Source organism: Buteo buteo, chromosome 17 (assembly GCF_964188355.1).
Source record: "Buteo buteo chromosome 17, bButBut1.hap1.1, whole genome shotgun sequence".
Lineage (NCBI taxonomy): Eukaryota > Metazoa > Chordata > Aves > Accipitriformes > Accipitridae > Buteo > Buteo buteo.
The window spans coordinates 22,490,570-22,506,446 of record NC_134187.1 but is presented as its reverse complement, the minus strand read 5'-3'; the positions used below and the strand labels follow the sequence as shown (position 1 = coordinate 22,506,446).

At 39.7% G+C, this 15,877-nt stretch overlaps 1 protein-coding gene across 1 annotated transcript in view; it reads right to left on the bottom strand.

Moving 5' to 3' along the window:
- DLGAP2 (DLG associated protein 2) overlaps positions 1–15,877 on the bottom strand; it is a 476,721-nt gene that overhangs the window by 387,758 nt on the left and 73,086 nt on the right. Inside the window, exon 2 of the mRNA XM_075049241.1 lies at positions 8,244–8,298. Coding sequence (XP_074905342.1) covers positions 8,244–8,298 — 55 coding nt within the window. The remainder of the gene's footprint in view (positions 1–8,243; positions 8,299–15,877) is intronic.

Below are 15,877 nucleotides of genomic sequence, written 5' to 3'. Positions count from 1 at the left end.
TAGTCAGCACTAGCCTTTCAGGGGAGCGTGTTTTATTGATCTTGGAACATTTAACGTGACATCTAAACATCAGTGAAATCTCTTTCTCAGTTTTTTTTGTTTTTAAGACTAAATAGTTTTGGGTGAAGCACAACTGCGACTTTTCATAACAGTAGTAAGAGGGGAAAAACATCTTTCAGGAGGAGCTAGTTGTAGTGGAGGACCTTGAACTCCAAGGAGGACTTTGTACTATGCTAGCAGCCAACTAGGACACTGTGCAAAGACTGAAGCACCGGCGCACCGTGCTGTGACCATGCTTTTTACTCCATAAGCAGAATGGTAAAGAGATCTGCACCAGCTGGAGTCTTAAAACAGTTTTATGCTCACACATGTCCAGAGGCTCCCAGCCTGTCCAATTATTTTAAGTGGACTAATACATGTTAATTAGCTCTATACCTGGAGTCTTGATATTGAAGTCTGAGGACCTACTGATCTTGAGATAATAGACCTGACCCCTTTTAAGTCTGATTCTACCCCAAACTGCCTAAATTTTTTCACCATATAGAGACCAGATTTTAGTGGATTAAGCTGGACAGTCCTAGGTAGATACAAATCCAATAAGACAAGGCAGTCTTCTGGCTGGTTTGAGACTGAATGCGTGTAGTTCCTTATTCTAGCTAGACATCTAGCAGTACTAAGAAGTCTAAAATGGCCCAAAGGATGCAAACTAACTTTAGAAGATAATTTCTTCCACAGCCTACAGGTTTCCTCTTAATATCACTGCAACCTACCTGCTTTCCAGTGCCAGTTGTGCCTTATCCAGATTCTGAATCCCTGGAGAAGTGGAACCAATGCCCTGGTCCCTTACTGCTATGCACCCTGTGCTGCTGATCTTCTGTAGATATGAGAAAAGCTAGAGAAAAACACTGATGAAAACTAAAGTTTGGGTAATAGGCTTATATTCACCATGTAGGCTGTGGTGAGGGGAAGAGAATCAGGAAATCAAGAAGTGAAAAACCACCCACACAGGTATATTAAAATAAAAGATTTCAGTATCTTTACCCAAACCTCCTGGTTTTTAACTATTTAAATTACATCCATTCCATTCAGATCACCTTTCCAGAGTTGAACTAGTATTAAAGAAAAACAAGTAAACAAAAAAGCCCTTCTTTTTCAAGTCTATAGCCCATGTTAACATACTTAAATCAACCAAGTCTTCTGGAAGAAGAAAGGTCACAGACAAAAGTATATAAGAGTTTCTGTAGTGTAAAAATGGGACATTGGACATTAGCTAATCAAAGATGATGCCATGTTTAGGGAACCATCACGTCATGTTAGAAAACTGCTACACCATGTATTCTCTTCTAAACAAATCTGGGGGGTGAAAAAAGGCTCATATTTCAATGAGTTACAATCAAAACATGTCAGGTTTAGATGTACACTAGTGCAACATACACGAAAGAGGAAAGAAGTGAAACTTGTTAACCTAGGCAAAATCTAGCGAGATGGAAGACAGAACAGTCTTCAGATACCTGAAAGGTATCTGCAAGGAGCGGAGAAACAGGAGGCACCCATCATCCACACAAGTTAATGAGCTTAAGCTGCAGCAAGGAAGGCTCAGGTTATGTATCAGGAAAAGTTTTTGGTGGTAGGGTCGGGGAAGCTGAATAAAAGGCCTGGAAAGGCCACACAAGCATCTGTCAGGAAAGAGGTGGGTATAGCTGATCCTCCTCAGGGCATGGCATAGGTCTGCTCCCTACCCATTCTGACTCTGTGCTAACTTGACTGGTCACTTCTGGCCAAAATAAAAGAAACAGAGGTCTGGCCTAGAGGTCCTGGACCTCCTCTTCCCAAGGATAGCCTAACATAAAGCCACGGCTGGCATTCAGCCACTGGGGAAAGGGCAGAAGAGCGTATATAAGAATATGCTGCTTGCAGTAAGCAGAAATTTTACCTCACCATACACCCATCTGTACAGCAAGTGCTCCATAGTCCTGACTGCTGATACGGTAGTGTCAGTAACGTGGAGGAAAAGAGAACAGTAGGAATCTCTAGGGAAACACGAGAGCCCTAAATTATGTTCTGAATGCATTAGATGATATCCTTTGTTTTACTTTCAGTCTGCAGCATTTAAATTGGATCTTCTCCCAGCTGGATGTTTTCCTCCCCCAGGTTCATGTGGCACTATTCAATTAATTACTGTCAACATTTTTCACAATGCAGGCTATGTCTGACAAGAAGTTCTGTCACAGGTTATCACCTCTGCCACTGGGTATTGTCTCACACCCTTTCATCAGTTTATCCTTGCACAGTCCAGTTCAGTTCTCCCTTCTTCATCCTTCACTGGTGATCCCCAACACCTCTACAGAGTTACGGTAACAGGTATTGCTCGTAACAGCTCTAATGACAGGTTTTTGTTTTTTTTTTTTATTTTGAAAAAGTTGGCATCATATGCCTAGCCAACTAAAAGCAAAACAACCTTGATACCAAGGTATGAGAACTTCCGGATTAACTAGAAGATTAAGAAAATACTTACTCTTGCTTTATTTTCACCCTGCTAATTCCCATTTCCATGGAAACGGGGCTGGAAAGTACCAGCAGGCAGCCTGCAGCTGAACATCTGAATGAGAACGCTCATGTTGAACTCAGCAAGCAGACAGCAGGTGAAATCTGCAGGAACTGTCTAAAAATCTATAGCTATGTCTTGAAAGTAAAAGGACAATCTCACTTTAAGCAAAGAACTTCTGAAGAGGATGATATATAACCATAATGAATATTCTTGCACTGCACCAGCTAATAATCTGATTTTCTTTTCTCTAAGACACAGGAATAACATTTCTTTATCTCAATGGCAGAAGACAAAAATTAATCACAATTAATTAAGTACTTCAAAATGTTCAGATAGAAGATGATATACTAGTGAATATGGTAAGTTAGTTTTGTAACAGGACTTTGGCTTCTGACCATTGTCCTGTAATTCCTCTGTGAAATCAAACTGGCTGCTGTACAGTTCATACACACACATTGTAAGCCCAGTCATTTGGATGGTTCTTCTTACCAACATCCATTGCATTGGAATAAATATAAAGATGGAAAAAATTAACTAGCAGTTAGTAACATACTTGCTAGTTATAAAACATACTGGTTTTGAGCACCAATCCACACTTCTTTTATTTTAAAAGCTACTAAGGCAACACAGTTGCAGATACCATTAAGAAAGGAAAAAAAAAAAAAGCCATGTTAACTTCTTTATCCAATTTAGTAAAGTTTAATGCAGGAATTCTTTTTAATACCATCTCAGATTTTTCTCCTGTTCAATATTTGCTCTTCAAGCAACAGGAAGAAAAGCAAACAAGCGGAGGATGAAACATTACTGTCTTGGGCTATACTTTACCCAGTGAAGAGATTGGTTATTATTAAACTCCTGCTTTTGTATATAAAGCAATTACCACTCTCTCAAGCAGATATTATTCATTCTTTGCAGAGAGCAGAACATTGGCTGCACTTTTTTTCAGTGTAATTTTAGCCAATGCAGTGGACAAAAGAGAATGATTATAAAGAAGGATTTAACGTCTTGTGCAAGTTCAATATCAGCACACAAGAGCTGACCTGAAAATGGATGATAAAGAAACTTGAGACAGCATAAATCTTTTTTCTTTCTTTTTTTTTTTTAAGAGTGTTTTTTAAAGTTTCAAAGAGCTATTTATCAGAATCAAGTCATCCAGATAGGTGCAGATGCTCTTTATTGTACCTATGTTCTCCTTCACTATGAGAGGGGAAATTCAAGCTTAAAGCATCAAAGAACAAATCAACCCAAGAAGCTGTTAGTGACTATTGATTTGTTCCTTCCTTTGGGATCTTCAGTGGAAAAAGTGAGCTCAAATTTGCAGTCCACAACATACTAAACTCACAGCTATGACGGAAAAGGATAGTACAGAAGCTGTTTGTGCAATTTCCTTGCATGACAGGAAACTAATAATTGTTTATCAAGAGCACAACAGTGGCAGACAAAGCACACAGCTATCAGCATCTCTGCAGTGCAAAAATGGCCATTTAACAGCTGCAGCAACAGTAAAAATTGCATAGACCGCCTTCTGCTAATGAGTCCCATTGATAACCCACATTTAACTGTACCAAGTATATTTGTGCTCACCTTGAGGATCATTTACCATGCTAGATCATGATACAGGGAGCTCTGGGATATACAAAAATCAAACTTCAAAGAATTCACTTATCTGGTCTAGGACTGCTTAAACACAGCATACACAAAAGCATAAGCTTTCAGATAATTTCATGCAAATAAAAAGAGGAAATGTATCTACAGCTAAACAACCCACATGTACTGCCTGAATAGCTCTATTTCAAGCAAGAGTTGAAATAAAAATAAACTTAAAAATACATAAATTTAAATAAAAAGCAACCCACATCAGGGTACATTGACTTCTCTGTTTCAAAGCTGCATTTCTACCCCTCAATTTTGGTTTGTTTTTTTTTTTTTTTTTTAGGAATGCCAAAGCATGTTGTATCTAATGGCTATCTTGATTTCAAGGGGTGTACTGCTCATGCAGTGTGAACAGCTCTCTAAACCATTATCACAATTAAGAACCATGCTAAGGGGGAAGGGAGGGGGAAAGGACAGCCTTAGCATCTAAGGTTTCCAGAATTGACCGTGCAGTAATGAGATGGACTTTCGACTTGGCTGAGGAGTTCCCGTTAGCATGGGATGGGCCATTGCTGGGATATATTTATAAAGGGTATCAGAGCTGGCTGCGTGTGTACACAGAGAGTGGTGGATGTCCATCAAAAGGGGTGGGTTATTTCTCCCAGCTGGAGCTGGAGAGAGAGAGAGAGAGAGAGAGAGGGTTATAATTCAAGAAAATAAGCAAGCTGCTCCCTACCAGGTCATTAGTACCTACACACTCTTTCCCCTTATAATCTTGTTAGTAACACCTGTACAGCACATGTAACTGCTTTTCTTCCAATTAACTTTGTAACTGCTAATGCATCCCAGTTGTTGCTGGCTGGTTAAGTTATGGGAGATGGAAAGAAACTGAGAAGGGTCATCAATACAGCTCTTATAGCATGCTTATGGTATGTAAGAAGGAAGTACAGAATAAAGGTGTCTGGTCTGGGATCTTTTGCTTCTTGAGGCACAGGGTATGTGACAAATACAGGTTCTGGATACCAGCTAACATGATAATGAAAATGCACTATGCCAGTGCATGCTATATGGACTTTCAATTTAGTAATGAAAATATATTTATGATTAATAGAAAGCTACAAATAAATTAACACTTAAGAAATGAAACATCACTGTCTATTAGAAAAGCTTAATGCAAGCAACCAACTAGCAGTATTCAGTGTTTTATTTAAAGATTGAGATTTTGTAAATGTTTTACATGTTTGAAAAATGAATCGTTCTTTAACCTTTGAAACACCCAATCTTGTTAAGTATGTGCCTTCTTCCAAAGCTGCATTGCTGTGGAATGGCTGAATTACTTTTTTTATCCTCCCTTTTGAAAGGCTATGCAGGAGATGTTTTTATAGCCAAGTTATAAGCACTGAGAATAAAAGTTCATGGTAGAAGTATTAACACACCATCACCAGGGGAAGATGATCATCGCTCCCATGTACCTTTCTTTCCATGCATAGCTCTCTTCTCCAGTTTACAAATACAGAATATCCATACTGACAGAGGAAGTGTTGCCACTTCAAACTCTTACACAGTGTAGGAAGGGACAGTGGGACATGCAATTTTTTAGGGTACAGGCAATCCAGGACTGTACTACTTTTAAGGCTAACTGCATATATTCCCCAAGAATCGAGGTTAGGCTAGGTCTGAAGGGCAGAGATGAAAGGATGGCCTGGCAGCACTGGCCCCATCGTTTCTAAGGGTTCGTTTCTTTCTCTGGGGTGCAGCTCCTGTGCTAACAGCATGAAAGAGGTTGGTCATGGGGGCACTCTTCAATGAGGAGCCCAAGGCCCCCAAGCTGGCCACATCTGAACTGTTGAATGGACGTAAACAAGTGGGGAAAGTACTACTGCATCTCTCCGTTTAACCCATTCATACTCTCTACAGCATCTGTATTCTACCCTAACGGTTTTGGAGGTCTCATTTTATGCGTCTTCCCCTCTTCCTTCTCCTATCCCTCCCCCTAGTCCATGTCTCTTTATCCTTCCCTCCTTTTTATTAGGAACACCACCTAAGTCTGCACATTGCAAAATTTTTCCAGGTACCAGCAGCTGAACACAGACATAGACCTACACCTTGCAATCAGGCAATTTCTCTGGGCTCACTTAATGAGAACAGAGCTGGACAAGATTATATACGATATATAAGTTTGAATGCAAATACCATGTTCCACATTTACACAAATTTAATGACTGTCATCTTCTTAGTTTGGACTAGTTGATTCAGACATAGTCAAACAAGAAAATGGTTCACCTATCTCTAATAGACTCAATGAATCAAACTCAAAAATTCAGTCATTGTTTTCCTCCAGAAAGGAGCTGAAAAATCCCCCACATCCTGTCTGAACTCTTCTTCTCCTTCTCTCTGTCAAGTATTTAAACACCATAAATGGGGGAAATGGGGAAATTGGAGCACAGATATCATTTACTTTGCACCTGCTGGCAACTCCCAACAATATAATAGGTAGGCATAAACATACTTACTGTAGCAGTCACACAGAGGCAATAAAGTTACAGTTATTTTCATACCTAAGTGTGCTTGAGTTGTACAGCAGCTGTTATGTACCAAAACCTGATAGGTTTCCTCTTCAAAGAGCTAAGTTCAAAATTTCCAAAACCAAATTTTACATTAGCAATCTCCTCCCTTCTCTTATGTCCAAATGAAGGCACTTTTGAAGGTTACTGGGATTTTAGATAAATGGCTTTCTTGATATTGATTATAAAGGTATATTTCACCTTCTTTAGATAAATGGTCAGAGTCTTACTGTCCAACTCCAGGCCATCATTTCAGGTAACACTGGCTTTGATATCCACTTTATACACTTCTGTACAAGTCAAGAAGAGTTTGGTCATCAGAGGAACCTAGATCAAATTTGTATATTACAAATAAAAGAAAAAAAAAAAGATCATTGGTGCAGGATATTAGCACAGGAGCACACAGACTGAGCTGAGGTCATTATACCGTGATTCGTTAGTCCAGTTTTCAGGAAAGCTTGAAATAAATATGAAGGCCAAAGTCTGTTTGCAATCTGTTCACTAATTATAAACTTTCAAATTCTGCCTAGAAGAGGTGTGTTAACAACTGTCTTACTACAGTACTTCTCCCATGCTCACAGATGAAATGGAAGTGAGATTTTAAATTTCATTTGAGCAGTTCCAGGTAACCACAAGTCACACTACAGTTCAACACAGTTGTCAAGTTCTCTATGCAATCACCCTTCATGCAAACTGTGCCTGAAACACAAGTAATAGCAAACCAAGGAACAAACTGGTTTATTTTAATGGTAGCTATTGGGGAAGGGGGAATGAAGCCTTAAGAGCTGCAAGCAATCACATAAGTTCTATTAAGAAGATATCAAAAATAAGCTATATTTTTTCCTCCTACTTCTCTGAAATTAGCCTGTTAAACTCACATTTGTATATGCAGTCATTTTCACCAATTTATAAAATTATAAAAAGGATTTTTAAACTTATTTTAAAAGAACTTGGTTTTCCTGTAATAAAAGAATCTAAAGTTAAATCATCACTTTCTTCCCGTCCATGCTATCATTCTCATCGATTGATTTGTTTTGGTCACAAAGGTGTTACTTTAAGTATCCTCCTGCACAACAGTAAGGCATCATTAGTGATACTCCTTCTGTCTACTCCTCTAGTTTCTGAAAAATAAGCATAAAGCAAGCATTTATCTGCAGTCAGAGCTACACACAAGACTTACTGCTTAGCACCTTTGTGAATCAACAGGACTAGACTGCAGACTCCAGCATAAGACCCCTTTTCTTGCCAAAATTGTAACTTTATGATTAACAATAGATATGCTTCAGAAGTTCATACAAATACCCTTATAAGCAAGACCTGATAGCAGACCCTACAACAGTGATAGCTCCAGAAAGTTAACAGAATACACAAAATCTTCACATGAAAACAGGTAATTTAAACAAAACATCCAAGTTTTCACTCCCTAGAAGAGAACTTCAATGACCGTAAATAGCAAACAACTTCTCCATATTATCCAATTTGTGTTTGCATTTCTCCAAATCATATTACAATATTAACTCATTAAGAAAAAAGTTTACCTGTGTTCCTGTCAGGTAAAATACAGCAATGCTTCTGCAGTATGCCAGGCAGAACCTGTTGCAACAAAGAAACAGACATTAACCTACACATATTTTAACATCATATGAAGAAGAGCCGATGATTGCTAGAGTGCATATTTGATCAAGCTTTGTGCTCTCATACTGCATCCAAATTAGCTATCATGCAATGCAAATGTGAACCCCGCTCATTAGGAACTGCACACAGAGAAGAATCTTACAAAATTAGCTGCTTACTACCTGCCTGTAAAGTTAGTTTCACCCTCTCCCATAGACTACAATATTAAAAAGTTGAGTAAAAGAACATAAAACCACAATTAAACATGCTCAACTTAGAAAGACAGTATGTTATCAGTCAATGACGCTGCTGTTCCTGATTTTGCACATGGGAGATCTAGCTTTTCATATCACTCAGGTCGAAATTCCAAAGCACAGCATTTCTCTTCTCACATACCCAATACCAGCAGACAGCACAAACCCTCAGAAGCTTGAGTAGGAAATTCAAGGGAACAGGGACAGAGAAGATCCCAACCTTGTGGTTCACCATGTCCACCATGCTGAGGTGCTGCTGGCAGCCAGCAAGAAATGCTACAGAAACCTCCCACCGCATTCTTAAAGGCAGGACCTACCCTTCTTCACAGATTTACACATTTAAGTCACCTGTTTTGGTGCCGACAACCAGCTTTGGTGCTTCTACTAGCAGTAATCTATACTTTACACACCCAAGACCTTATTTTAATCTGAGTTTTAAACCTCTAATTTACACCCACTACAATGCTACCAGTAGTGGTAAAACTGTAGCTGTCCTGGTTTTGGCTGGGACGGAGTTAATTTTCTTTCTAGTAGCTGGTATAGTGTTATACTTTGGGTTCAGTATGAGAAGAATGTTGATAACACACTTACATTTTCAGTTGTTGCTAAGTAGTGTTTAGACTAAGTCAAGGGTTTTTCAGCTTCTCATGCCCAGCCAGCAAGAAGGCTGGAGGGGCACAAGAAGTTGAGAGGGAACACAGCCAGGACAGCTGACCCAGAGTGGCCAAAGGGGTATTCCATACCATGGGACATCATATCCAGTATATAAACTGGGGGGAGTTGGCCTGGGGGGGAATTGCTGCTTGGGAACTAACCGGGCATTCATCAGCAAGTGGTGACCAATTGCATTGTGCATCACTTGTTTTGTATATTCCAATCCTTTTATTATTATTGTTATTATTATCATTAGTTTCTTCCTTTCTGTTCTATTAAACTGTTCTTATCTCAACCCATGAGTTTTACTTTTTTTCCCTCGATTCTCTCCCCCATCCCACTTGGGGGGGGGGGGGGAGTGAGTGAGCAGCTGCGTGGTGCTTAGCTGCCGGCTGGGGTTAAACCACGACAGTAACTTAAGGTTTAATGGCTTTTCCTTTGCTCTTTCTGAGGAAAAGCCAATTAAAAATCATGCTCTGTGATGGCTTTGTTAAATTTTCTCTTGGAGGTCAACATGCCCCCTTGAAAGACTGAAAATTAAAAAAACAAACAACCAACAGTTAGTTTCGACAGACAGGAGGCCAGCATAACCAGTCTGAAAAAGCTGGGCTTCTAACCTCTAAGACCGTAAGCACCACCACAGCTTGCATTAAATTTTGGAAATTCAGGAAGAAAATACTTTAGGGAATAGGGATATTTTTATTTTTCACAAAGACTGCTATTGCTCTCTGGTCAAGGTTAATAGCTAGGGATGAGACCGCTAAGAGTCAGACACGTACCACCCCTGCAGCAGCACTGTACCTCCCCATCCCTCCCTGCAGGGCTTTTCCCATACACGCTCCAGTAACCCCAGGGGGATGAACATCTCGGCTTGTGTGTCCTCCAGCACAATAAATTAAAGTCTTAAGAAACTTGCTGCATCGTGCTTCCTCCTGAATGCAGACATGCAGAGGCAGGGCCATCACAAAACTGTGCTTTTATTGCCGTTATAACTTGAAGAGTCAGGCCACAGTCAGAAAGCTGCCCTGGACAAAAAGCAGTGGGTAGAACTGACAGGGATAAGAACAGTTCCTCCCCCCCGCCCCCCAACTCCTCTAAACTCTACTGAAGGCCCAGCATTTAAATTTAAGCTCTTACAAAATAATTCACTTGTTCTGGCATAATTCTAAAATTAAGCTTGTGGATAAAAGGGAAAACAAACTGGGTTTAAGCGCCAGATGTTAGGCACAGGGTAATCGAGTCAGATCCCCAGAGATATGTCTCAGCAGATCCCCCCAACAGCTTATCAGGAAACTGCTTTGGTGCAAATACAACTTATGGTCACATTTGGGGCTTTATCACATTACTGTACATACATCTTGTAAACGTGTTTGACTTGCTAAGTAGCTTATTTTTCTCAAATTCCTTCTAGCTCACTCTTTCACACATGCACACACGCGGACTTTTGTCCTGGAGAGATGTAGGTCCGTAACTGCCAGTGCTGCCAGACCAGTGCTTCCTTCCCTAGACATGACATAGGACCTCACGGGTCACCCACGGCCACTCTTGAAAGTCCACAAAATTTGAGGGAAGAGGGAAAATATATGTTCACAGTCACCTACTTGCAAGATGCATGCCGGTGTTTTACTTCACTCTGTTGCAACCCTGTTTAAGCAGCTCCCACCACCCCAAAATTAAGTTATTGTTTCCAGCTCCCTGCCTGCAGAAACACCCTCACCAGGAGACAGACCAAGCTGAGGCAAACATGGACATCTTGTACTTCCGAATTTCTGCATGCTCAGCTATACTAGCTAAGTATCATCATCCTTTCTCATCTCTTTTGGTCTACACGAGACCTTTCGATAAGTAAATTGCTTCCTTCAGTAGAACTTCTCCCTTGAAGTAGTCTCAAAGCCAGCCTCTTTGCTTCAGGGAGGACTATTTGAGGGAACAAAGTAGGACTTGAACCAAAGTATCAGCTTGCCTTACCCCGATTCACAGGCAGCAGGCAGCTTGTATTTTAAGAAGAATCAATAGCACGAATAACAATCTTCTGAAAACCACACTTGTCATTCTACAGTGTTTCTTAAATTTTAAAATAAAAAAACCCAGTAATTCTTAGGAGTACAACGTCATATGTACAAACTATAGCATTTTCCTTATGGCCATGGATATAAATAACAACACAGTCTTATAGGCATCAAAAGCATAAAAGTTAGAAGCAGAGAACAAAGAAATCCTAAAATGAACAGAGACAAGTCTTTCAAAGCAGTGTAACACAAAGACTGAATTTTAAAAAAACACTGTCTTACTCAGACATGAAGTAATATTTAGTTCCCAGTGAACCTGTCACATTTTCTTCCCTACATTCACGAACCATAGAGAAGCATTATGAATTTATTATGAGCACCCAGTTAATCAAATTAAGACTGAAATTAAAAGAAGAAACAGAAAAAGCAGGTCTGGAGTAGCAAGACAATGTCAATGGGGGAAAAAAAAAAGCTCTAGAACATAATTTTTCCTTCCTGGTAGACTGGATATAGATAAGAGAGTAGTCATTCTGAAAAGCACAAGCTGAAAAAACATTTCTTTGTCCCTTCCCTTCGCTCTCTTAAGTGTTAAGTAGGCAAACAGCATGGCTGAGGCTAAAACAATGCTTCCTTCTCCCCAGCCCTGTAACATGTTTACCCTGCACAAAGCCAGTTTCTGGCTGGTAGGAGTTTGATATCAGCCTCCCACTTACTTATCTACAGTATACAGATTTTTACACTGTACCCATCTCCATGGTATCCAAGAGCCTCTTCACACTGCTCTCCTCCCACTTTCTCCCCACTCTGTTTCTCTCCTCCCTAGGGAAAATGACAGGAGAATTCCTCAGCTAAACTGTCACCTTTCCCTCTATGTGTCTCTCCTTTCCTCTGCTGCTTTCCCTTCAATCATGTGCATGCTGTAGCCCCCAGTTTATTCCTTAAAATGCCTTGTCTCAGAGCTTTTTCTTTAATTTCACAGATAACCCCTACCTTTTTTTTTTTGTGTGTGTGGTTTGAAACTTTACCTACATATGCAATTTGAGTGAGAATCTTCACCCAAATCGGACCTGGGGTGATTTCTGCTGTAGAAATCAAAACATGGTAGGAACTGGAGGGATTCACATCCAGGGAAAAAAACACAGAGAGAATAGAATATGGTTTTAGAACATTTGTCTTTTTCCTCAGCAAAAAAGAAACAGGTTTCAATTATATTAACTGATGATTTAACCTTCAGTTATTTTATAAGCTCTCAGCTGGGAGCTAAGGCATTGCAATACTAAATTAAAACTGGACGCATAGCTGCAGAAACGGAATAAATAATACAGCAGGTGGTATGTCCTTAACATCAAGGTGCTCCCCTAGCAGTAGCCAAATTAGCTCTGGTCCCCCGTATACAGTTAGGCAGTCACACGTAGTAGGAACATAGTCTTTGCTCACGGTGCCAAGTCAAAAACTTCCTCAAATTCAGTGAAAAATTCCGATTGATGTTGGTTGACATTGGTCTGGACCTACTTACATTTGTTTTCACTACAGCTTGCTGTGCTTAGAAATACATAAATATATAGCTGCCATAATTAGTGTTCAAATGTTTACTTGTAGCTATATGTAATATAGGTATGCAGAAAGCTTCTCAGAGCAGCACGGGGTAGTTATATAGCTGTTTACAATTTAGTAAAGCTCATATTTTCATATGTTTGCTTAGAAACTTTCGTTCATTTCATAAAAAAAACCCACCTGAGTCCACTGAGTGTTCAGCGTGCAAATTTTTTAGAGTGGTTTAACAAGAACTAGAATTAATTCCTAAAAAATCATTATAAGTTTGGAAAGTACTAACCTCTAACACAGTTTAAAAAAAAAAATTACAGAGAAGCAGTAACATGTGAAGCAAAACAATTCTATTATGGAAAAATGCCCGTGTGAAATGGATATCTACTCACTTAAAAGGATCTGCTGCATGAAGATGTTCAGGCCTCTCTATGGTACTGAATGATAAAAATGTTTTGCTTTCTACTCCAGTTATAATTGGACCACTAAGATGGCCACAGAAAAGTGAGCTGGATACTATTTTTCCTTGTCCGTTTACATTTTTTTCTGCTGAAAAGTAAGTCAACTGAAAATGAATGTTTCACAGGTCCAAAATTCCAGAACACGCAACTCAGTAGTCCGAGTGCTCTATTGGTGAAATTCAAGACAGAAGTTAACAATAATTTATACTGTGGTTTGTATCTTGCAAGAAGGAAGGAACCTCAACTTGAATTTCAGGTCCCAAGCTGAAACATGATAGTTGTCTCTGCTTTTTACATCCTAGAAATCCAGTGATCCCAAAGACTGGGAAGTCAGAATATACTCTTGGCCATGCCAGCCACACAAGCCATGTTTGTGGCCCTTGTGCTCATATTCAACCACTTCCAAGGACTGCCTCCAAGATAGCTCCCTAACCTCCTGACTTCCCTCCCCCAGAATACTATTACAATTAGCATGTGAAGCATTTTGATTGCAAGAATATGCTAAAATTCAGAAGAAAATATGTCAAACACATAGAGGGCAAATCACATTGATTTATAAAATTTCAGAGAAAACATATTCCCGAATTTGAGCTTTACTTGTGCACCTATGGTTACAAAGAAATAAATGGTCCTTGGGCAGAGTCACCCCATCAAGTGTGCCTTGCATCTTCTGTGGAAGCAGTACAGTACTGGAGAGAAGTGAGGTTAGATATTTTGGTGTGATCCAGTGAGTGAGTTCCTATCTTCTTGCCTTTCAAATGTCGTGTCACTTCTTTTTGGAAAGGTAGGCACCTCCTAGACCTTGCTATCTGCACTGCTCTGTGCTAAGCGTTGCTGCTTTCCTACCATCCGCACAAGTCTCGTCTTGATTGTTTTCACTGTAAGGATCATACTCATTCTATCACTGTCTTTGCCTTTCCTTTTATTTGCCTCAGGGCTTTTGTTTTAGGCAAGATTTCTTTGTCAGCTACTACAGAGATGTTTTGAGATAATGTTTGTAACAACTAGATCTTAAAAACGGTGGAAATCCTGCACTCGCACTTCTGTGAATGTCTTTTGTTGCCTCCTGTCATTACAGGGGCATATTATATTTGGGGGTTCCTTTTTATTATTGTTTCCTTCTATTTTGGATTTTATACCTGAGGATTTTAGATGTCTCTGTCCCAGTGACACTGTTAAAAGGAGAACATCCTACCACTCTGGAACCAATTCCCTGCTTCTTAAGCAGAAAGGAAGTGCTCAGGATTTGGCTGTTCACAGCAGCCAACAATCTAACAGGTCTGTAAAGGTATTTGCCTTCAGACAGGGCATGAAAAGTAGGCAAGGTTTCCCGTTCACAAGCTGTTGGGTGATACGAACCATCATAAATCAAAGGTTTATCATTATAGCATTACCATATTTCTTCTTTCAGAGCAGACAGGTTCATGCAACCAGGTGCTGAAATGCTACATCAAGCTATTGCCTTCAGCTTCTTAACAATATGCAGTTGGTTCAACCTACAAGAAGCTAAATCTGAACTTCATTCCACTCTCACAAGCGTAATTATATTTGGTTATGCTTTTTAAGGGGTATCTAGGGAGTGTATCAACAAATATCTGTTATCATTTCAGTTCCTGTAAGAACTCAAAAGCAACCTAAGATCACCAGTGGGTCTCTTCTGTGTCCCACTTGAAGCTGTTATTGATAAAACCCACACTGGCATTAGCAACAGTCCCAATTTACTTGTTAAATCAGTCCTGGAAATGTCTGGCTCTGGAGGGAGAGAGCAGCAGGACCAGAGGGAAGTGCCTGCCCAGGGCTTACCCAAACCCCTGTGTGCTCCCTGCCAGAGCAACGCAGACCCCGCTTATAATGGCAAAGCTAGCGCAAGTAGAAAATATTAAGACTCGACTTTTTTGTGTATCTGGTGCTGCTGAAAATAGCAGAGATTTTGCAAGACCTTTCAATCATTCCCTGCTAGCTGTCAGTTCCTCTGCCCTCCCAAGGAAGCCACCTTTCACCGTAGCTCCTGATGAGCTGCACTCGGCTGCAAAGGCAGCCTGTGCTAAAATGTCTCCCACCCACAGCAGTGCGAGTAAGAAGCCCGTCTTGTCAGTTTATTTCATTGTATTCTGATGAGATGGGCCAGACTTGTCCAATTACATTTCTTCAAGATTTTATAGATTGCTGTTGTCCAACATCCAATTTCACATATACGCCATTGAACCTTCATGCTAATTTAATGTCAAAACAGAACTTGCTAATGATTCATCTGCTTTGCGGGGTTTTTAGTAAAAGTATTTTCTTCTCTTATCATCCTCTACCTCAGTCCACCATTCCCAATTAGATAACAAGAACACAAATAAAGTATGATGATTTTGTTGGTGGACAAGTTACACTGAAAAAAGATAAATCATATTTACCATATTTCAAAGACTTTGATATTCTATCAATGTATTTATCGTCTCATATCAAATCACATTTAAATATGTATATTGTCTCCTTTTTGAATAAAAGGAAATGTTGAGTTAAGGAAGATAAATCTCAGAAATATTCTGAAAACATTACAACTCCCATACTAATATGTGTTCTTTCAGATTGTATTACATCTCAAAAAATGGAAATTTTCTAAAATCCTTTCCATGATTAAAGGAAG